Genomic DNA, 21,771 nt, shown 5'->3' with positions numbered 1-21,771 from the left:
ATCTCTCTTGCTGTCTGTCTGTCTGTCTCCATCTCTCTATCTCTTTCTGCCCCTGCCTCTCTTGCCGTCTGTCTCTCACTGCCTGAATCTCCCTATCTCTGTCTCTCTCCCCTTCTCCCTCTCCCTCTCCCTCTCCTTGCATCTAGTTAAAGTTCCAGGCAGGGTTCTCTACAGGCCCCCTAGTCCAACCCTTTGCCTTGAGTCCAGGCTGCTTGGATGCCCAGCTCTCTCTACCTTAAAGATTTGTTTATCTCAGAGATGCTTAGATGCTGGCAACCTGTTCTATGTCTACCTGAGAACATTCTTACTGCAGCTGAAGGCTGTTTCTTTTTGTTTCTGCTCTAGAGAAAGAACAGCTTAGCTTTTACATAGCCTTGTGAAATATGCCCAGGGCCTCCCTCACAACAAGCCTGTGAGGTCAGGAGGGCAAATACTGGATTCCCATTTTGCAGGTGGAGAAACTGAGGTTAAGGGAGCTTAAGTGAGTTGGCCAGAACTGCAGGGCAGGGGTCAAACCCAAGCCAGCCAGTCCAGAGCTGTCTCCACTACCATGTTCTGCTGCCCTGAACAGCTCCGTAACCAGCCTAAGAGTCATTAAGCACATGGCCGAGGGAGCCAGAAGGTCTGATTTCATAAACAGACGGGTTTAAGGACAGTGTAATGCTTATAAATGCAGTGAGCAATGGGTGCACATTGTTGGCACGAGTCCCTCTAGGAATGCTGATGTCCGTACCAACAGATGTTCCCCAGGGACATAACTGGGGAGGCACATCTTTGCTCATGTTTACATGTGCACCTGTTGATTTCCCTGCTGGACTGTAAGCTCACTGAGGGCAGGGACTAGCCTGCTTTTGTCACTGTATACGTAGTGCCCAGTACACACGGGACACTCAGTAAACGTCGGCTCAATGATGAACAAAAATACCAACACTGATTAGGCCCCACATACCGTAAGCACTGGCCTGGGCACCGAAGAGGATGAGATACAACCCGGACCCTGCCAGCAAGAGCTTCTATTCTAGCTGGGAAGGGTAATGCATATAGGAACAACTGTAATTCAGAGTAAAATGTGCTGAGGACAAGGGGGCCAAGGGAATGTGCAAAGAGGCCTCCGAGAAGTCTTCAAGAAAGAGCGGGCCCTGAGCCGAGCCTTGAAAGAAGGGAAAGCTCTCAAAAGGCAGAGATGGCCTAAGCAAAGGCGTGGAGGTGGGAGAGGGCAGGAGGGGCCAGAGAGGGCAGGGGAGCCAAGCAAACAGAGGGAACCATCTGAGGCAAAGCTGGGGAACATGGGCTGAGGCCTGGTAGGAGAAGGCCTTACTTGATGGTAGGTGGGGAACAGCCCCATTTATTAAGTACAGTGGACTGGACTGAACTGAGTTAGGGGTCCGGCACAGTGGGATGGGAAGAAGGACCCACGGTGGTCAAGAGACTTTTCATTGGGGAGGTCTGCTTGTGGGCCAATGAGGCGGGAGCAGCTACAGGAACAGAGAGGCAGAAGCAACATCCAAAGAGATACCTCATCTGGGGGTCACCAAAGTGAGCCCAGGTTCTGGAAGGCTGGGGGGAGAAGAGGAGAGGAGAGGAGGGAAGGGGAGGGGAGGAGAGAAGAGGAGGGGGGAAAAGAAGAGGGGAGGGGGGGAGAAGAGGGGAGGGGGAAGAAGGGAGAGGAGCAGGGAGAAGAAGAGGGGAGGGGAGGGATGGGGGGAGAAGAGGGGAAGGATGGGGAAGAAGAGGGGAGAGGGGAGAAGAAGAGGGGAGGGATGGGGGGAGAGAAGAGAAAGGAGGGGAGGGGAGGGAAGCAGTGGCAGCACAGCCCCCACAGCCACCATCGTCATGGGCCCACACTGTATTGACTCCTCAATTCCTCAGCTAGGCCTCATTTCATAGTTCAAAGCCCATGATCACATCACACCATGTGAAGCCCCCACCAGCTCTCAGGCAGTCCATCCTCGCATGGCATCTCACCACTCAGTAGAGGGGAATGTCGGCTGCAAGCCTGGCAATTTCCCTGTGTATATTCTTTTCCAGATCACATTAGAGTCAGTACCAGCAACAATCCCAGGGAGGGCCCACCCATTTTTTTCCCCTTTTAAAAATGTTTATCCATCCTGAAAAGAATTTGATCCAGCTGCCTTTAAGCACAATTGCATTTTTTTTTTTTAAAACCCAGAAAATGAATCTTGCCGGGTCAGTTTGCCTCCTTTGGCCACAGAATCGCGGTCTTCTGAAAGGAAATAATGAGGCTCTTTGCTGTGTTTTTATCAAGGCCTACAAGGTTTGATGAATGCAGATTCACAGTTGGGCACTTGACATGAAAGCCACTCCTTTAATCTTATTCATTGATTTCAATGCCTAACCATCTTCAGAAAGAAGAAAATCATAATTTACAGAAACCTCTGGCTGCCCTGGGAGGCCGAGGGAGAGGTGTCAGGAGTCGACTTCTCCACGTGGCATCGGCTCTCAGTGGTGGGCAGATGTGGTCTCCGATGAAAGATTTATCTTCCTTCTCCGGACATGTGCTTAGCTGCCAGCTGCCACCACAAGATGAGCAAGAAAATACTGAAATTAGTTCCACCACTGAAGTATGAACCCCCATAATCTCTCGGTGTTGTTCCAGATGCACGCAGAGCATACAATCTCAGGAGAAGGCACAGAGCCCAGGCGCCTGAGCCTGGGAAGAGTGGCCATGCAGTGGAAGCTACAGAGGAATCTGGGGGTGGATTCAGCGCCGGCAGAGCTAATGCCACACTCCTTCCAACGGGCAGGCGTGTGCGCTGATGAACACTGCAGACTCAGGCTTCTTATAACTGTACTCCTGCCTTAGTAACAAGTGAAAACTAAAAAAGATGAAAGGATAATGGGTTTGTTTGTTTGTTTTTATATGATGCTTTTAACAAAAAGTGAGTGAAAGCAGAATTCCAATTGGCTAATGGTGAAGCCTTCATCAATTCTAAATTAAAGCTGGCTGAAATGCTACATGCAGACACACGTAGGCATGCACACCCAGGGACCTGGATGGAGACACGGGAGTGTGGGGCTAAAGCTATTCTCAGATGGAAAGAGCAGCCCAGCAATTAGCACAGAGAAATTTGGGCTTCATTGATCCTGGTTTATATGGGCTATTAAAACCATGTCACCCCTCGCCCCCACACACACAAATATGGCAGGCCTTAGGAGTCAAGAAAATCTTCTGCTCAGGAGGACAATTTAAAATCCCATCGTGTTTTGTGGGACCAGAAAAGTCACATAGCAAGAACATCTGATCTCCCAAGTTCCCGGATGGATGATCCCATCATTCACGTCGGACAGGCACTGCACAAGGAGCATGGGCTGGGCCAGAGAACAGGCCAGTCTACACAAGTGCCTGTGGGAAACTGGGCCATGCCTTCATGACCCCAAACTTCCTGGGGAAACCACAGCCACCTTTCACAAGAAGGTGGATGCCACAGTGCTACACGGCCCATAATCACAGAAATATACGATCCCCACAAAATAAGACTGCACATTCCCCAGAGGACGAGGGAGAGGAGCATGGTAGGTGCGGGTCAGCAGCACCACTCGAAGAACTAAGGATTGTGGAGGAGACACAGGACAAGAGGACGGCCTTCCAAAGAGGGGGGCCCTTAGGCAGTAAGAACAAAAGGACCTTCCTTAGGGGCTGCCTCCTTGCTCCATAGGTGTCTGTACAACATCCACGGAGCAAGATGCCGGCCCCCAGCACCCTGAGCCTATGCCCCAACTTCATGGCAGGGCACAGACAAGAAATACAAGGAGGAGAGGGCAGGAGTGAGACCCCCCACCACTGAGGAGTTCACGGATCAGTCCAGGTTCCAAGCAGGAGAAAGCATTTCCCGGACTGGTGTCAGCACAGGTTGCACCAAGCCCTGATGAGTAAGTGACAATGGAGAGAATTATGAGGGTGGAACAGGCTGGCCAGTGATCAACGGCTGACAGAGTCTGAAATCCTGGGTCCCACACACAATTTCCTTCCCCTGAGGACAGTGGAACTTTTAAGAAGTGAACACGTGTTTAAGAAATTCTTAATGATTAGGAGAATCATGACTGATGGTTAGTGATTATTTGTCTCGGGTCACAAAGGACATCGATTCATTTCTATGACAGTAAATTTCCACCATCAGGCACCTTCACTATTTCCAAGATTTAGTTAGATGACAGTGGGCTGGGAAATTGCTGACACTTGTGCTCAGATAGAAAGGAACCCATTAACACAGGTCAGAGCACCTGAGGATGCCCCTTAGTTAGCCAACAGAGACAGGCTCATGGGATGTGGAGCTAGGGGGAACCTCGCAGGTCACCAATTCCGAAAGGCTCCTGCTGAAGGTGAGGAAACTGAGGCAAGCTCACAAAGCAAGGAGCCGGTGCTCCTCACCTAAACAGGAGCCTCTGGTCACTGGACTTCACTTTCTCCCTCCAGTTCGAAATTCCATGTATTTTCCAGTATCAAGGCACTTAAAGTTTTAATTTGGCATTTAGCACCCTTCACCACCTGGCCCCATTCCTGCTCCACACTTTTTCTGACACTTCGCTTCCCTGTGTGCTCCCTGTGAAGCAGCCTCTCCCCCGTCCACGCCTCGGGCCCCTCCATGCTTATCCCTCCTGGCTGGGAAGACTCTCCCTCCTCCTCCTTGCCTCTTTGCTCTCCTTCAAGACTCAGCTCCAATTCCAGTGTTTGGAGGAGGCCTTTCCAGGCTCCCCCTCCCCTCCATGCGAGGGCCTCCAACATCACCCTCCATTTGCTCTGTCCATCCATCCATCTGCCCATCTGCCCATCCATCCATCCACCTATCCATCCACCCATCCATCCACCCACCCATCCATCCATCCATCCATCCATCCATCCATCCATCCACCCATCCACCCACCCATCCATCCACCCACCCACCCATGCACATATATGTACACAAATTCACATATTTTGTATGAATCTATAATTATATGTAGATTTATATGTGTGTATATACATATACATACACACACCTATGTCTTCACATTCCGTCCTCTCCATCAGACTGTGAGCTTCTGGAGGGCAGGGACAGTGGTTTTGCCTTCCTTTGTCTCCTCACCATTCTGCACTATGTCTGGCCCATAACAAGCACTTAATAACTGCTTGTTGACTGACTGATCAGAAGGAAATAAATGACTCACGGTTCCTGGGAACAAGAGAAGCCCTAAGAGGCCGTGAAAGGGTCTAAGTAACTTTGAAGGCAATGGGGTGGCCCAAAAGGCTACATGTGTCACACTCGGGAGCACTGGTATCTGGGTCCGCGTCATCTCCAGCCTTCAGGAGGGGGTCGAGGCTCCCGCCCACCTAAGAACTCTCCAGGCCACGTCACCCAGCACTGGCCATGCCGAGGATGAGGATGTGCAGAGGCCAGGAGCACGTGGCCCCTTGCCACCCCCAAGCACTCCCCAGCAAACTCTCAGGACCAAAGCCCGAGGCTGCCCGACGAGGGGCTTACCTTGACCTCGATGAAGTCCGGCTCCCCCAGGGACACCAACTCTGCGTAGGCTCGGAGTTCCTCCACGTTCCAAGCCTTCACCAGGGTCAGGCGATAGACTGTGCGTTGTTGCTGAAATAGAGAAAGGGCCGGCTCAGCTTCAAGGAAACGTCATCCAAAGCAGGGGCCACCTCTCCCACGGCGGGCCCCTCTGGCCACAAAGAAACCTCCTCTGAGAGAACCACTAAAATCAGTGGCCGGGTCAGCACAACCACTGCTGAGAAAGCAAACGAAGCCCCCGTCCCTCCTTCGTACTGTAAACAGCAGAGCCAGAAAGCAGCTGTGCCGAGCCCCTGGCAGGGCAAAGCCCAACATCTGAGGGGGCCAGGCAGCACTGCAGGCAGGTGAGGAGAGGAGAGGAGACACCATCACTGCTCCCACACATGCATACAAAAAGTGAGAGAGGGAAAAGGAAGAGTCCAAACGACATCACCACATTATGGGGGGTCATGGAATGGCAGACACTGACATAAACAAGACAATTTCCATCCTGCAAAACATGCCGTGTATTTTTTCAAAGGGAGTTATTTCCCGAACCACCCAATACTATCCTTGAGATGATTTATTCTATGAGGGGAGTCCAGCAGGTATTGAGAGGAACAAGAGGCAGAGAAGCAACCTGAGGTTCAAATGGAGCTGGGGGCCTTTGCAGCCAGGCCGAGATTCAAACCTCAGTCTCCAGGCTCTGTCCAGGGCATCTTCCATCACAACAGAAGAATCAGCCCCCAAATACTGGCTCTTAACCAGGACTTCCTCATCTTTTCTGCGTCAAGGACCCCTCTGGCAGGCTGGTGAAGCCAAGGGACTCCTCACAGTAATGGCTTGAAATGCAGCAAAGGAAATATACATAGGATTCAAAAGGAAACCAACTATATCATATGTACATATTTATGTGTTAAAATTACATATATGTTTCTATTTTTAATATAAGCTATTTTAATAAAACCTGTGTTTAGAATTATTTCTAATATAATACAATGTATTATCACATGATGTTTATAATAATACAATAGAACATAAAATAATAATTTAAAAACAAAAACAAGTTCACAGACTCGGGATAAGAAGTCCTGCTCTATTCTATGATTCTTATTTGGAAACTAAAAATGCTCGTTTCTGAGTCTGCCCCTTTCCCTGTTCCTTCTGGCGGCTGACACCGTTGTGTCACTGGAGAGTGATGTTCAAGTCCATAGTTTTGACCATCCCCCCAACAATTCTCTTAGCAGAGCTGCTGATGGACTTCATAGTGGGCAAGCAAAGAGCTAAGTAATGGTCAGCACAGACAAGCCAAAGCCAAGCCCCTGGATTAGCCACCAACCAGGAGGTTCCCACCCACACAACCAGAGTTCAGCAAGAAGATTCATGCCAAACACTCAGCCCTCTTCCTGACAGAGAGGACAGCCCAGGCACACACTGAGACAGACATGTTTGAGGACATGGACGACACACTCATCTGTTGTGTCTGACTACAAGGTTTGGAATCAGGGTCTTCTTTTTCTTTCTTTTTCAATGGGGGCGGAAGGAGGGAGGGAGAAAAGTCAATTTTGGGTAACTGAAAAAATAATGGGGGGGGGGGGTTGTGGGGCAATGAAGGTTAGGTGACTTGCCCAGGGTCACACAGTCTGAGGCCGGATTTGAACTCAGGTCCTCCTGAATCCAGGGCTGGTGCTTTATCCACTGCGCCACCTAGCTGACCCCCAAAATAATATTTTTTAAAAAAAAATTCAATTCAACAAGGACCCAATTTGTGCTAAGTCCAAGCACCAGGCAACTTTAGAGCAGGAAGAGATCTTGGGGAGCCTCCAGTTGAACTGTAACCTGCAAAGAATCCCTACTATCCTATACCCCCGCCCCCGGCCTCCTGAGGCAGCCCCTCCCCTTTTGGACGGCTCTAAGGGAATTCTTTCCTGAAACCAAGCCTCAGTTTCCCTCTCTGTCACTTCTCCCCATGGCTTTGTCCCCAGTCCTGTCCTCCAGAGCCAAACAGAACAAATGTAACACCCCTTTTCCACCTGCCGGCCCACTATCACACCTCGGGCTTGTAGCTCCAGAACCAGAAGTCACTTCAGAGGTCACCTAGGCTACAAGCATGTTTTCCTCTCTCCCCCCCCCCACCTTTGCTGGCCTTGCAGATGGTGAGTGTGACATCTTAAAAAGCACGTTCCCAGTGTCATAAAATTATATAATATTGAATTATTAAATCACATTATAGGAATTAAATTCTATTTTCCAACATCATAAAAATGAGGGCATTCTTCATTTTACAGGGGAGGAAACGAAGGCCTGAGGCCCCCGACCCCCAAATCTCCTCAGGTCCAGGCCAAGTGCCCACCCACCTCCAACCTACCCCCACTGGACATGCCCTCAAAGAGCTCCCTCAGACTCATGCCCCCGAGGAGGTTACCTTGTGCTAGTCTAGTCCCCAAAATGAAAGTTCTGTGATGTCGCCACCGCAGAGCTATGGGCAAGTAAAGGTGGCTCGATACAGGTGGCTGCCATGACTCAACTGGTCCAAACAAAAGCTTTGGGTTGATTTCTTTTCCCACCCTCTCCACGCTTCCGAGGACAGACGAGAATGAGAACAGGCTCAGAAGTTCTGATTCCAATCCAAGGCTCCAGCCATGCATGGGCTACCTTCAAATCACCAACCATCCATCTCACTTGATGAGGGCCAGCCTCTCCACTTAGCCCATCTGACCCTTCTATGGCCAAAGGGCATAACCCGAATCCCTGTCTACCCAGCAGCCTGACAGATCTCTGAAGATGGAGACCAAGCCCCGCCATGTCTTCTCTTTTCCAGGCTGAATTTTCCCGGTTCCTTCAGAGTCCCTGTGGGAAGGGTTCTGAGGTCCCTCCCTCCCCATTTTGGTCTCCCTCTTTTAGATACTCTCCAGCTCGCTTTCTAAAATGGGGTGCCCAGAACTAGTAACTGGATTTCAGGGTCAGAGGCCCTGGGTTCAAGCTCCAGTTCTAAACTCACTGGGTGCAAGCAACTGGAGAAATGGGTCGTCTCAGAATGAGTAAGGCAGGAAATCTGCTGGGCACCAGGAAACGATGAGAAAAATGACTCCAAGAAGAAACTCTTTAAAATGTCTTTTATGAGAATTTTACAACATTGGCAAATGAGCTTTTAAGATGTAACGCCCACCATCTGCAAGGCTAGCAGGAGGAGGAAGAGAGGAGGTAGAAACTGTGCTCATGTATCACTCACACTTGCAGTTGAATCTCACCAGCACCCTAGGATCCAAACATCTGGGAGTCTACCAGGTAGCCCTCCCAGGCTCCTCTCTTCTAGGCAGGCTACAACACTAACAAACCCAGAACACCAGGTTTTCCTGTCCAGGGCATGCCTAATTACTGCTTTCCTTTTCAGGGTCTACATTCCATTCACCCATAATCTAAAATAAATAAAGGAAGTGATGGAATACAACTATTTTCTTCACTTTGTGACAAATTGGCTGAATGTTCTGTCTCTTCAACACATTTTTAAACAATAATAATGCTGCTAATGCTGTGATGATTCAATAATAATAGCTCAAACTCATGTAGCACTTCCTGGTATGACAAATGCTTTTCCCACAACAACCTCAGAAGTAACTGTGCACCAACTGTTCCTGACCATAACAAGTCACTTCCAAAGCACTTTCCTCACAATTTAATTTTAAATTAAGTGGCGCATCAAATCCTAAATCCAAGTCTACTGACTCCCAGCCACTGTTCTTTCTCGCTAACCTCTTTTGCTTTCAGTATACTCCTTTACTCTTTTTTTTTCAGGATACTTAAAATAGGTTAAACATCAGTAGTGCTTCTAATAAAGGAAGGGAGGACAATGTTTTAAAAATGCAATAAGTCAGGCAAGAATCACATTTCATTAGTCCATCGCTTTATATTCTCTCCTGTTGTTAGATCCAAGCTTAGCATTTTAACTCAGGAAACTCCAAAAAGTCACTGAGAATTAATTGCAAACCTCTGTGACCTATAAGAGTCACTTAGCTATATACCTGCAGTACTTCCTGACAAATTGCTTCAACAGGAAGCCTTGGAGATGAAACAAGGTCAGAGAGAAGCTCCAAAAGATGCCTCTTCAAACAAAGGCAGGACGCATAGGACACCAAGGCAAATTCCTTAATAATAAAGTTGAATGTTCAAATAAATAAGAGATGGCTTAGAGTTTCTGGAAAAATTGGAGGTAATTTGGAACGGCAGGTTTACTAGTGACAATGACTGATGTATCTATATGAAGGACAGTACATTTTAAAAAGAAATCTTTCTAAAGTGTTTCTCTTAAAAATTCAAGTTCCAAGGGGCAGCTAGGTGGCACAGTGGATAGAGCACCGGCCCTGGATTCAGGAGGACCTAAGTTCAAATCTGACCTCAGATACTTGACAATAGCTATGTGACTCTGGGCAAGTCACTTAACCCTTAATGCCCCTCAAAAAAGAAAAATTCAAGTTCCACTTAGCAACTATCTGATCTCAACTTCAATTTGTCTTGTTTCATAAAAGGAGAAAAGGGGGCAGCTAGGTGGTACAGTGGATAGAGCGCCAGCCCTGGAGTCAGGAGGACCTGAGTTCAAATCCAGCCTCAGACACTTGATACTTACTAGCTGTGTGACCCTGGACAAGTCACTTAACCCCCATTGCCCTGCAAAAAAAATTTTTTAATTAAAAATAAAAGGAGAGGGGGCGGCTAGGTGGCGCAGTGGATAAAGCACTGGCCCTGGATTCAGGAGTACCTGAGTTCAAATCCGGCCTCAGACACTTGACACTTACTAGCTGTGTGACCCTGGGCAAGTCACTTAACCCCCATTGCCCTGCAAAAAAAAAAAAAAAAAAAAAAAAAAAATAAAAGGAGAAAAATTCTAGTAAATTCTGAGTTTAGGACAAGTTAATGACCCTCCATGTCTGCCTAACTATTAGCTGAAATTCCCTTGTTGGGTTCTGACCCTGGCTAAATGAAGAGTCTATGATTTAAAGGCACTGGTAAGTAAAATGAGTTCAAGATCTACAATAAGCCCAAGGTCAGAGAATTTAGTGACACTTAAAATACTTGATCAGTAGACACGTTCTAAGGTAAAAGAATTATTTAGGAGGCAAATAGGTACAGTGGGGGAAAGGAAATACTGGAGAAAAGCCAACTGTATTTTTCAGAATTTAATTTCAGAATATTTTTCCAAAAGAGTGATGAAGCTCTATGGACATAATGATATGGTTAATTACAACAGAACCAATTAAAAAGTATTTTAGGAATGCCTACTTTGGGCAAAGCATTGTGGGGGGAAAAGAAGAATGTTACAGGATGCTGGCACTCACGTACTTTACAACCTTGCTGTTGGGACAGAAATAAGACCCAGAGAACAACTAGAGCAGAATTCAATGGAAGACTGGGGCCAGGAGACCACACGAGTGACCTAAGCACAGAGAAAGGAAGAATTCACGTGGGCCAGAAAAGGCCTGAAAGGACTGTTCCCAGAGGAGCCAAGGGAGACTTGCAGGAGATGCCTAGAGAAGGCTCGTGGAGGAGGTGCCACTGCATCAAGACTGTACAAGGTTGCAGAGGTGAGGAGGGGAGAAGAACAGAAAAGGGACATGGCCAGTCTAGGCCTAAGCAGGATAACAGCATGAGCAAAGGAAGGAGGGGAAGCGCCAGAAGTGCCTGTCCATCATTTAAACTGAAGGCTGCAGTCACCTGGTAAATCAACTCAGAAGTCGCTCAAGCTGACAAACACAGCAGACAAGTTTACCAGCACGACAGACGGTTGTTAGACTCACCGCACACGGCTCCAGGAGCTCCACAAAAGAAAGATGCAAAATGTTAACAGTCCATGCCTATCAACTGTTGTCAGCAAGGAGGACTTCACTGTTCGAGCCCTTGGCTAATAACAATTGAAAAGTGACACGCTTTTTTCTGCTTGGTAAAATATGCAATGATTTTGATCCCAAACATCATTATGAGGTTACAAGCAGGACTGCAGAGTGTCAAGTGCGAAAGATGCCTTGGTGTTTAAATTTTTTAAATTTTCATTAACTGTCTCTAGAAAAAGCCTTAAAGTTTAACCCTTTCATTTAAAAAAAAATTACTGAACATCTCTAGAAAAGCCCCTTGCCTCTTTCTTTGAAGTACAGGCCCCCAAAGCTGCCAAGTGCCTTCTCCCATCTCTGTTGATGATAAACAGGCTCATAGCCATTTCAAGTGAGAAAGGGGAATGAAGAATACAATGACAAATCTAGAAAACAAGAGGTGAGTAATTTCTCAAAGAACTCAGCCTCTCACTGAAGTTTAGAGGAGAAAAAAAAAGATTAGTTGTGAAATAAAAGGACATAAATGCTTTTAAAAGAGCAAATATATTTAGATGTTGAAATGGTTCATTTCAATCTGCACAGCTAATCCTAGGATCATCAAACGTAAACAGAATGAGAAAGGAGAACCAGACTGATGGTCCAGAGACGGTGGATAGAACAAAGGAATGGGAGTCAGAAGAAACGAGTGTGAATCATGCCTCTGATGCCCCCTAGCTGGGAGACCCTGGACAGATCACTCAATCTCTCTCTGCCTGTTTTCCTTATCTGTAAAACGGGGATAATAATGGCACTGACTCCCGGCCCCTCCCCCCCCACCAGGGTTGTTGTGAGGATCAAGTGAGATAACATGTAAAGCATTTTGCAAACCTTAAAATACTATATAAGTGACCACTATTATTATGAATGATTACATCAACATTAACAACAACACCAAAAACCTCATTGACAATGCCAGCTACAGAAATCACTTATGAAGGAGAATGTGCCAGGCACTGCTTCTTTTCTCTGTCCCCTAGTAGGTCCCACAATTCATCTTAGATCTTGGAGACCCTGTCCTTACTAATGGGGTAACTGACCTGGATGTCTATAAACGTGCATCTCCATCCTGTGCACAAATGAAAAGGTGCTCGGGGCAATCTAACTCGATTTCCTCATCAGGAGGTAAAAGCTCTATTTAGGTCCTGGTCCGGTTCCTTGTCAGCACATTCTCCAATGCCCAGTGGTCCATTTTTGGCTTTGAAGATGATTGTCCTCATGTTAAGACAACCACTCTTGGGCTGTGAAGCCTGAGCAATGGCCCAGCCCCTTCACTGCCTTATGTCCTTGGTCCTGGGCCTACTTCCCCTACTGGTCTATCTGCACATAAATGCGGTAGTAGCCATTTCAAGAGCCAACCATGATGTGAAGAGAATGCCCATGAATGGACACAACCACAAAAGAAAAACAACTCAATCTGCATTGGTTTCCAAAGCATGGTTCTTGATCAATAAAAGGAAAAGCCGCAGAACCCTGTGTGCTGGGAAGATTCCCTCCACTACAATGCAATGCAGGGTTGGAACTATCAAGATAGGAGTCAACAGGAACAAGAAAAACATCCTCTATGGTTTTTTCCCCCCAACAAGTATGTCTCAAACTAAAGACTAATAATCTCTAAACTGAATTAACTCTAATGATGAATCTTCCCTAAGGAATACAGCCTTGAACCAATGTGCAGCAATGTGGTTTTCTGTGCGAATAATTACTTAGCACTTAATTCTTAGAGTAAATTTAGCTGCAGAGAACTTATAAACATCAATCAATTAATTTTCACAACAACTTTGTGGAAGAAATATGTGCCTGATACAAATTGGGAGGGGGAGGAAAAAGGACTTTCAGTGAAACAAAGTCTGGGCCTTCAGGCGGCCAGGAAATCCCATCTCCCTCATCATCCCTCCGTGGGCTTCCTGCTCCATTGGTCATCATCCTCGTTCTCTGGACCCCTTTCCGATGCTCTCCCAGGCTCCATTCCAATCGATTCTTTACACCTGCGTGTGTTGCCTCCCTGATGCACCCTAGGAAGGATCCCCATTTCCTACTGCAGGCACTGACAAACTTTGATAGACGGAATATCAAAAGGAACATTTTATACAGTCCCTTAACCTCCTTGAGCCTCAGTTTCCTCATCTGTGAAAGGAAGGAATTAGACTACATGGTCCCTGCAGAACCTTCCAGCTCTGGATCCATAATCCTTAGGGATCTGCCCATATAAATCTGGGGGAAATCACTGACCCCCCCCCCAGACTCGGCCTCCTGCTCTAAGAGGAATCAAGAGGGTTGAGGCCAGACGGCCTCTTGGGTGCCTTTGGGTGCTGAGGGAAATGAAAGATCCTTAACAGTCCCATGGGATACGGTGGTGGGCTCTGGCCTGGGCTTGCCGGCCCTGCACGGCTCCCCACCATTTCTGATGTGTCAGTGACAGGTCGTCACACACAGTCCCTGCCTGTCCAGCCAGAAGAGCTGTGGACAAGCTGGTCTGCCCCGCCCCTCGCCGATCCTCAGCCGGATCAGAAGGAGTTCTTGACCAATCTGGCTCCAAACTACTCTGCCAACCCAATGCACACGAACTCCCTTCAAGCAGGCTGTGGTCCAGGCAAAGGGGATGACTCATCTCTCCATTTCTTCAAGGGCCCTCCACCATCTCTGTGCCTTTGTTCACACTGTCCCCATGGCTAGGATGGACGGACACACACACACACACACACACACACACACACACACACACAGCCTCCCCTCCTCTCCCTTTAAGGCCCACATCTGAGCCCCCAGAAAACCTTCCGACTCCCTGCCCTCCAAGCTTAGGATGACGTCTCCCCTTTCCAAACCCCTTGGCGCGCTCTATGGATCTCCCCTGTGCGCACATTCTAAAGTGCATTAAAGTTATCCATCCACCTCTCCCATCTCCCCTGCTGGAAAGTGAGCTCCTTGAGGGGGAGGGGCTAGGTCTCATGTCATGTTCGTATCCTTAATGCCTATAGTGGAAACTCCCCAGCAAGAAATCCCTTTATTCCAATGTTGTCCAACACTTTGCCTGCAATGTATAGTCTAGTTGTCTATAGGCAGTTGAGTGACCTGCCCAGGGTCACACAATCAATACACGATGGCGGTGGGACTTGACCCCTGGTTGTTTGGGCTCTGCAGCTACTTCTCCATGCACTGTATGTGATGCTTAATAATAACTGTTTGTTAAACTGAATCCCCTTCCCTGAAAAGCCCAGGGAGGCCCCAGGAGCCCTCCTATGCCTGGGCCCCCCCCCAAGTCGCCTCAGCACAGCACCAGCCTTTCTCTTGCCATGCTCAGCACTGAGGAGCCAGATCCAAAATGGCCCAGCTGGGGAATAAAAGGCATCTCTTCTCCAAATGGTCCTTCTGCCTAATGAAAATGAGGCTTCATCCTGCTGAGCAAAGTGCAGGATGGGGAGAGGGGGTGGGGGGGAGACCTCTCTTGGAATGGCCACACAGAGCCCAGTAAGTGACAAGGGGGGTGGGGAGCACCACCCACACAGCCCCTGTATGAGGCGCTTCTAAATCAATGAAAGGTCACGCAGGGAGGGCCAGTGCCGGGACTGTCGGTGAGGCCACCACAGGAATATTTCCCTTGCAGGCAGGGTGATTGGTTTTTCTCCCAAGCAGCCACGTGTGCAGAATGTCGGCAGTTACGGGAGAGGACGGAGGCAGGGATATTTATATGCAGCACCCCCGTGGCTGGTTTTGCAGAGAAAGCAGACTTCTCTAGACTTCTCTCCTCTGGTGACTAATCTTTTTTTTTTTTAATTGTCTCTATTAAAATCTATGGGAAACAAATTGGGTATTGGCAAAGTAGTAATCCAGCCTAGCAAATGAAACCTGAGCTGCCGTAAATGCTAAGCTTTAAATTAAAAAAAAAAAAATCCAACCCTAATTGCTGTTGTTTTTCAAATCAATGAAGTTCTAACAGGAACATTTTACGTCCCTCCTGAAACTGGGATAATGTGACAATCCACACTCAATTTCTTCGCAATGGCTTTTGGTTTCCACAATGCAAAACAGGAAATTAAAAGGGATGGGGACAGGGCCTGGAAGCACAGTCACATGCCACTTATGGGGAGAAAACTTGAGACACCCCTTAGGGGCTGGGGTCAAGCAAGGAGGGAAGGAGCCTGTTGAGGAACGTCCATCTCTAAGGGCACTTGGGCAAAAAGGGTTGGGAGAGAGATGTTTCTGAGGAGTAAATAATACTGTTTCGAAGCTCGGAACAGGGGACCACAGATGGTCGTGGGAAGCGTGCTCTACAGTCGAAGGGGGAGGAGCAGAATGACTGAGGCTCTCACTGTCATGAGGTTGCTTCCAGGATAAATTAAAGAACTACCCCATCTGGATCCTAAAGAATGGCTGAGAGGGCAGAGCCAGGGGAGCGAGCCCCCATATGTTTGAGCCACCCCGTCTGAGGGTGTCAGCATCAAGTGGGGGAGAACCCTGGATGACAAAGGCAGAGTCAAGATTTCAAAATGGAGTCACACTGGGCAGCTCAGGATGGAGCCAGTACATGGCCCGGTGGCCTCTTCGAGAACCAAACTGCAGGGATCCACCCTGGACGGGAACCAACAACAAGTGACTCCAAGCCAGATGCTCTGGCCATCTCCTCTCCCCTGAATGCACACAGTATGCCGAGGTGGATTTGGGTAACGGTGTGCCGTTGATTTTGTCTGGGACCCTTTAAAGGGAGAACAATGACTGGCTAGGGTACAGAGTGATGCTCTCAGTACACGCGGACTGTCTTTCTCTTCTGGGTGGAGGGAAGCTGTGGGTATGGCCTTCCTGTTAGTACCGTTGCTTCTGTCTAGCACTGAGGTGATGAAGTACAGGGTAAGAAATCTGAGCTCAAGAGATCCCAGAAACTTTTCCTTCTTCCTTCTGTGGCCTAAGTGAATGTTGTTTGGTTTTCCATTTTCCCTACAACATAGTACCAAGAAGAAAAAAGAATGGATGAATCATACCTTGGAGAAGAATTCTCTCAAGTTCAGAACTGAACTTGGCTACCTGGCATGAACGATGAACTCAAGCAGATAAAACAGTGTGAACAGCCTGCCCTCAGCCCTCTTCCTCCAGAAGGCAGAGACAATCAGCACTTACTCAAAGAAGGAAGCTGTGTCCAGCGAGCCCCAGCAAACGATGGAAAAGAAAGCACGTGCCGTGGCCCGTCTATAGTTGCATCTCTCCTACGACCCTGGCAGGCCTGAACTCACACCGTTTCCATCTGCTGCAATAATAAACAAGGGCCTAAAAGGCAAACGGGTTTAGAAGAATAAAGAAAATGTGGGCCTTTTTTTCTCGAATCAGAACCCCTATTTTCTCATCTCAACCAGGAACTCGGCAGCGCTGCCTGGACCAGGTGAAAAACTGGTATCCTGATGCTGTGTGAATTCCTTGAATGAGACGATTCATCTGACGGTCCCTGCTCATGGCAGCACCAATGTGCAATGAATTACTAGAGGGCCCTCCTTTCCCTTCAGACCCCAGAGTCTAGAGAGAGGTAAGTTCCAAGGACAGCCACTTCTCTCCTCACCCACGGCACAGGGATGCACTGGGCTGGGAAGCTCCAGCTGCATCCAAATGGATATCTGGTGGGGATCTCAAAGACTTCCAAAATGGAAGTCATTCTCTTCCTCCATGGACCCACTGCTCCTCCAAAGTCCCCTGCTTCCACGGAGGGTCCTACTCTCCTTACAGGCACATGGCTGGGCAGCCCTGAGGCCTTCCTTCTCTCTCCCTCATACCCCATCTACAAGCCACATCCCACAGATTCCACCTCCGAGGCATCATTCCTCAGACCCTTCACTCCACACAGAGGGTCCCCATCTGACGGCAGGCCTTTATCACCTCCCACCTGGACACCTGTAATCATTGGCTGATGGATCTCCAAGCCTGGCTAGTCTCTCTCCTCTCCAATCCGCCCTCCAAAAAGCTGCAAAAAAAAAATCCCTTAAGGACAGGTCTGGCCACACACACCACTCCCCGCTCACAAAGATCCGGGGCTCCTCCTTCTTGCCTGAGGATAAAATACAAGCGCCTCTGGCATTTAAAGCCCTTCACCAGGCAGACCCAGAACGCCCTTCCAGGCTCACTGCACATCCCTCTCCTTTGCTCAGTGTTACAGCAAAACAGACCTGCTTATCGCTCCTCACATGGGACATTTTATCACCATCTCCACACCTCAGCAGAGGCAGTTGCCCATGTCGGGAGTGAGCTTCTTTTCCTTCTTCCTGGAATCCTTAGTTTTCCTTCACAGATCAGGTCAAGATTCAATTCTTACATCAATCCATCCACTGGGACTTCAATAAGGATTTATCAAGCAAATAGGATGTGCCAGACTCTAGCACTAAGATCTGGGCTTGTAAAGACAGAAATTACACAGTCCTTGCCATCAAAAATCTTACATTAGCAGGGCAGTTAGGTGGCTCAATGGATAAAGTATCGGCCTTGGATTCAGGAGGACCTGAGCTCAAATTTGACCTCAGACACTTGACACTTACTGTGTGACCTTGGGCAAGTCACTTAACCCTCATTGCCCTATGAGGAAAAAAAAAAGTCTTACATTCCACAAAGAGAGGCAACTTATACAATGAATGAATGGATGGATGGATGGATGGATGGATGGATGGATAGATGAATGGATAAATGAATGAATGAAAAAAACATTTAAGTATTTCCTATATGCCAAGCACTATGCTAAATTCTGGAGATGTAAATACAAAAACAAAGTAAGTCCTGATTCTCCTTAAGGAGCTTACATTCCTGTACATTAAAGGGAGTCAAAACATAAGGCAGTGGTGGCCAGAAAAGGGCACAGTGGGCCAGAATATTACAGGAATGGTAAAGAGCACCATAAAGAAGTAGATTGGCATGTCCCTTTCATGAACAATGCAGAGTTGATTTGATCATGATTCCATATTGGGAGAGTGGGAGCAAAAGGAATATCAATGGCAAGAAAAGAAGATGGTCAGGGATTAAGAAGTGAAATGAAGCACGGCTCGGGCCAGTCATCAGTTAGGAAGGGTGACCCTAAAGGTCTCTTCCAGCTCCAAATTTATGATTCTGTGATAAGGAAATAATCCTGCTGGAAGAAGTTTAGATTTTTAGGCTGGTTAAAGTCATTATCAGTATTTTCAAAGATCGTCACACGAGGCTGGGCGTCAAGGAATGCCTCCAAGATTCAGCTTAAACTCCACTTTCTGCAGAAGGTCTTTCCTGGTTCCCCCTACCCCCTGCCAGCTGCTTGACCCTCCCCACGTCTCTGCTTTGTATCTTATACACATGTAAGCATACATAAAATAATTACAAGGAAGCTTGGGGTGTGAGGAACTAAGAGTTGGGGGAATGGATCACAAAAGGCCTCATGTAAGTGGTACTGTTTATAACTATATCAACTGTAATTAACACCTATACTACATAAATAATTCTCAAAAATTGAGAAAGAATTCTAGAAAAGTCCTAACATTTACACTCCTTTTAATCACCAAAGTGGGGGGGGGGGGTAACTATCTTGCCTCTTACAGCATTAGAACTAGTTAGACCTGGATTCAAATTCTACCTCTGATACCTTTTATGCATTTTAAAATTTTATTGTGAGAAGAGGGTCCACAGACTTCACCAGCCTGCCAAAGGGGTTTGGGTCACAAAAAGGGTTAAGCACTCCCTAATCCAGGCCATCTGACACCCTCAATCAGTAATCCACTGTAACAGGCTTTTAGTTGCATTTGTATTTCAGGCCTAAATGTTAAGGCCACAAATCTCAGGGAAAGACAGAGACCTGCTAATGTTGATTCAGAAAGAGCAGCCCATGGTAGAAAAACCAATTTCATGAGCATAGACTACAAAGGATTGCATCAGAAGTTTTTGCATGCAATTTTAACATGTACCATTAGAAAAATGTCACAACCAACCAAGAGCTAATTCAAAGGTCCCCCAAAAGGCAATATTGTTCAACCGAAGAAGAGTGAGTGTAAATATGTTGCTATCCAGGATGGTGGGCACCAAAAGCTCCAAAATGTTGGCTCAGAACGAAACCCTTAAAGGAAATTCAAAATGGTTTTTAATAATTTCCATAATCCATATGCATATAAATACACATACATATAAAATCACAGAATGAGCTGGACTTGAACAGTCTGTTTCTTATCTGATAAGGAGACATGCTCTGATGTTTCAAATCAATGGCATAAGGTAAAATTCAGACCTAGAGGGAGCCCAGCATGGGAGTAGCCAAGGGGGCCAGAGTCCCTTGTTCCCCCGGAGTGATACTGGGAGCACACTCTACATCTGAAACATGTGGCATCTCCCCAGAACACCGTGTTCACTCTGACTCGGTCCAGCAATGGTCCTGAATATGTTTGGGACCAATGAAAAGAGAGCAGTCCCTTCCAACCCTATAATCCTATAAGCTATGAACTCTAGCATGGAATCAGGCAACCACAGAAGGAAATCAAATCCAATGAAAGATTTTCTGAACCGCCAACAGAAGACTATGTCAAAACCTTACTGAAGATGCTTCTGTGTGGAGGCAACGCGTCAGCCAGGCTGCCCTGAGTGATGCACTACTGAAGGACGCCATCAGCCGCAGCCCTCCATCACTAAAGCCCAGACCACAGGTCACCCATCCTCTCTGCAGTAGATTTGAAAGAAAAGAATACTGGAAAAGGAGGGTACAGTAAGTGGGGTCTGTGGAAGAGGGGCAGCAAGAGAGCACAACTTACCCACAATGCCGCTCTCCAAATCACAATGAGATCTGGTCTATTTTTTTTTTTTAAGGAGCCGGGAAAAACATGCTACTAAACCGGACATAAATAGGACAAATACTATGACTGATTCTCCTGAAAGATCATTTGTACCAATCTGGAAATTCAAGTTTCAAATGTTACAATAAATACTCCCTTGCTGGAGCCAAATGTTCAAATGCAACCCTTTCCCACTGCCGGGAGAAAGGGGGGGAGGGGGAAAGATGTCAAAATGTTCTGAGTGTCTCTGTCTCCCACCCAAACACCCCTGCTCGGCTCGGCAGAAAGGCTGACAAATTGGAAGGTGACTCAGCCAGGGAAGGAGCCTTCTCCAGTCTGTCCTACAGAAAGCTCATTAGTGACAATCACGGGGCATCTCTTGTGAGCTGCTCTGTACTTTGGGCTGACTCACAAGGAAGTGCATGGGAGGGTCTAAAGAGCTAGGGGAGGAACAGAGGGGAGCGGACTTACAAGACAGAGATCCAAAGGTCCATAACTAAGCTCCTCCATTCTAGTCTGTCCACCTGTTGGTCTGAGTTATTTCCTAAGGCACATAATACAATAAGCATGCCAAGGTGCATTCTTTTCTAATAGAAAACTCAAGATCTTCTGTTGGAGAGCAAATCTATACAACCTGGCTTCAATAACTCTGCTTCCCCTAGGAGATCCATTAGGGGATTCACACTTGCTACCAGGTGTCCACCATGCCCAGTTTAGATGGGACTTTTGAAAATCCAATGCAAAGTTCTAAGTTGCCTTTTTTTATTATTAATTAAGTGTCACAAATGAGCAAATCATCATAGAGCAAGAGGTTCATTTTCTTGGCAAAGGTGGAAAGGCTCCCCTGAAAGAATAAATGTGAAAGAAGAGACTGCAAATTAAGGACGCTCAAGATTCTAGCTGGCTGGAGCAGCTAGGTGGCACAGTGGATAGAGCACCAGCCCTGGAGTCAGGAGGACCTGAGTTCAAATTCAGCCTCACACACTTAGCACTTACTAGCTGTGTGACCATAGGCAAGTCACTTAACCCCAATTGCCTCACAAAAAAAAAAAAACAAAAAAAACAAAAAAAACGATTCTAGCTGGCTTCTTGTTTCCAAAGCTGCTGAGTTGATGGTGGGTCAGTAGTTTCCACTGTGAGGCAGGAAAATGGATAAATGTTCTTTAATAAAGCTTTTAATAATTAACTCTGAAAGTAAATGCAGCTGCTTAAGAATGAAGACAGAGGAGGGTCCCTCCCTCTCTCCCAAGGACCAGTGGGTCTCTGGCCTAGATCAGGTCAATGCTTTATCTAGCACTGGCAAGAAAGAACACGACTGACACATTGCCCAAAGGTGTTTAATGAGGGCAGACAAACCAAATGTTATGGGGAGGAATCTCATCAGGAACAGATTGGAACTGGCAACGGGCAAAGCTGATCATCTAAAAGTCTGCTCCCAACTCTCATTTCCATGATTTTCTAATTCAGCAACTTGTCACAAAGACAGAAAGTGCGCTCCTCGCTTTACCATGGAGAGCTTGGATCAAGTGGATTTGAAAGTGGCTGTATCCAGAGTGTTCATCTTGATGCTGATGCTGCCAACATGCCATTGCTGCTAATGGCACGACTCTGACTTCCTATAATGTTGGCAAGTGGCACATTCCCACCTGGTTCGGTTTGGGA

At 47.3% G+C, this 21,771-nt stretch overlaps 1 protein-coding gene across 1 annotated transcript in view; it reads right to left on the bottom strand.

The window, feature by feature from the left end:
* The window catches only part of LOC122753604 (S-adenosyl-L-methionine-dependent tRNA 4-demethylwyosine synthase TYW1-like), a 244,033-nt gene that overhangs the window by 44,935 nt on the left and 177,327 nt on the right, over positions 1-21,771 (bottom strand). Inside the window, exon 14 of the mRNA XM_044001116.1 lies at positions 5,481-5,591. Coding sequence (XP_043857051.1) covers positions 5,481-5,591 — 111 coding nt within the window. The remainder of the gene's footprint in view (positions 1-5,480; positions 5,592-21,771) is intronic.

Source organism: Dromiciops gliroides, chromosome 4 (genome assembly GCF_019393635.1).
Source record: "Dromiciops gliroides isolate mDroGli1 chromosome 4, mDroGli1.pri, whole genome shotgun sequence".
NCBI lineage: Eukaryota > Metazoa > Chordata > Mammalia > Microbiotheria > Microbiotheriidae > Dromiciops > Dromiciops gliroides.
The sequence above is the reverse complement of the archived record's forward strand: the minus strand, read 5'-3'. Positions and strand labels throughout refer to the sequence as shown.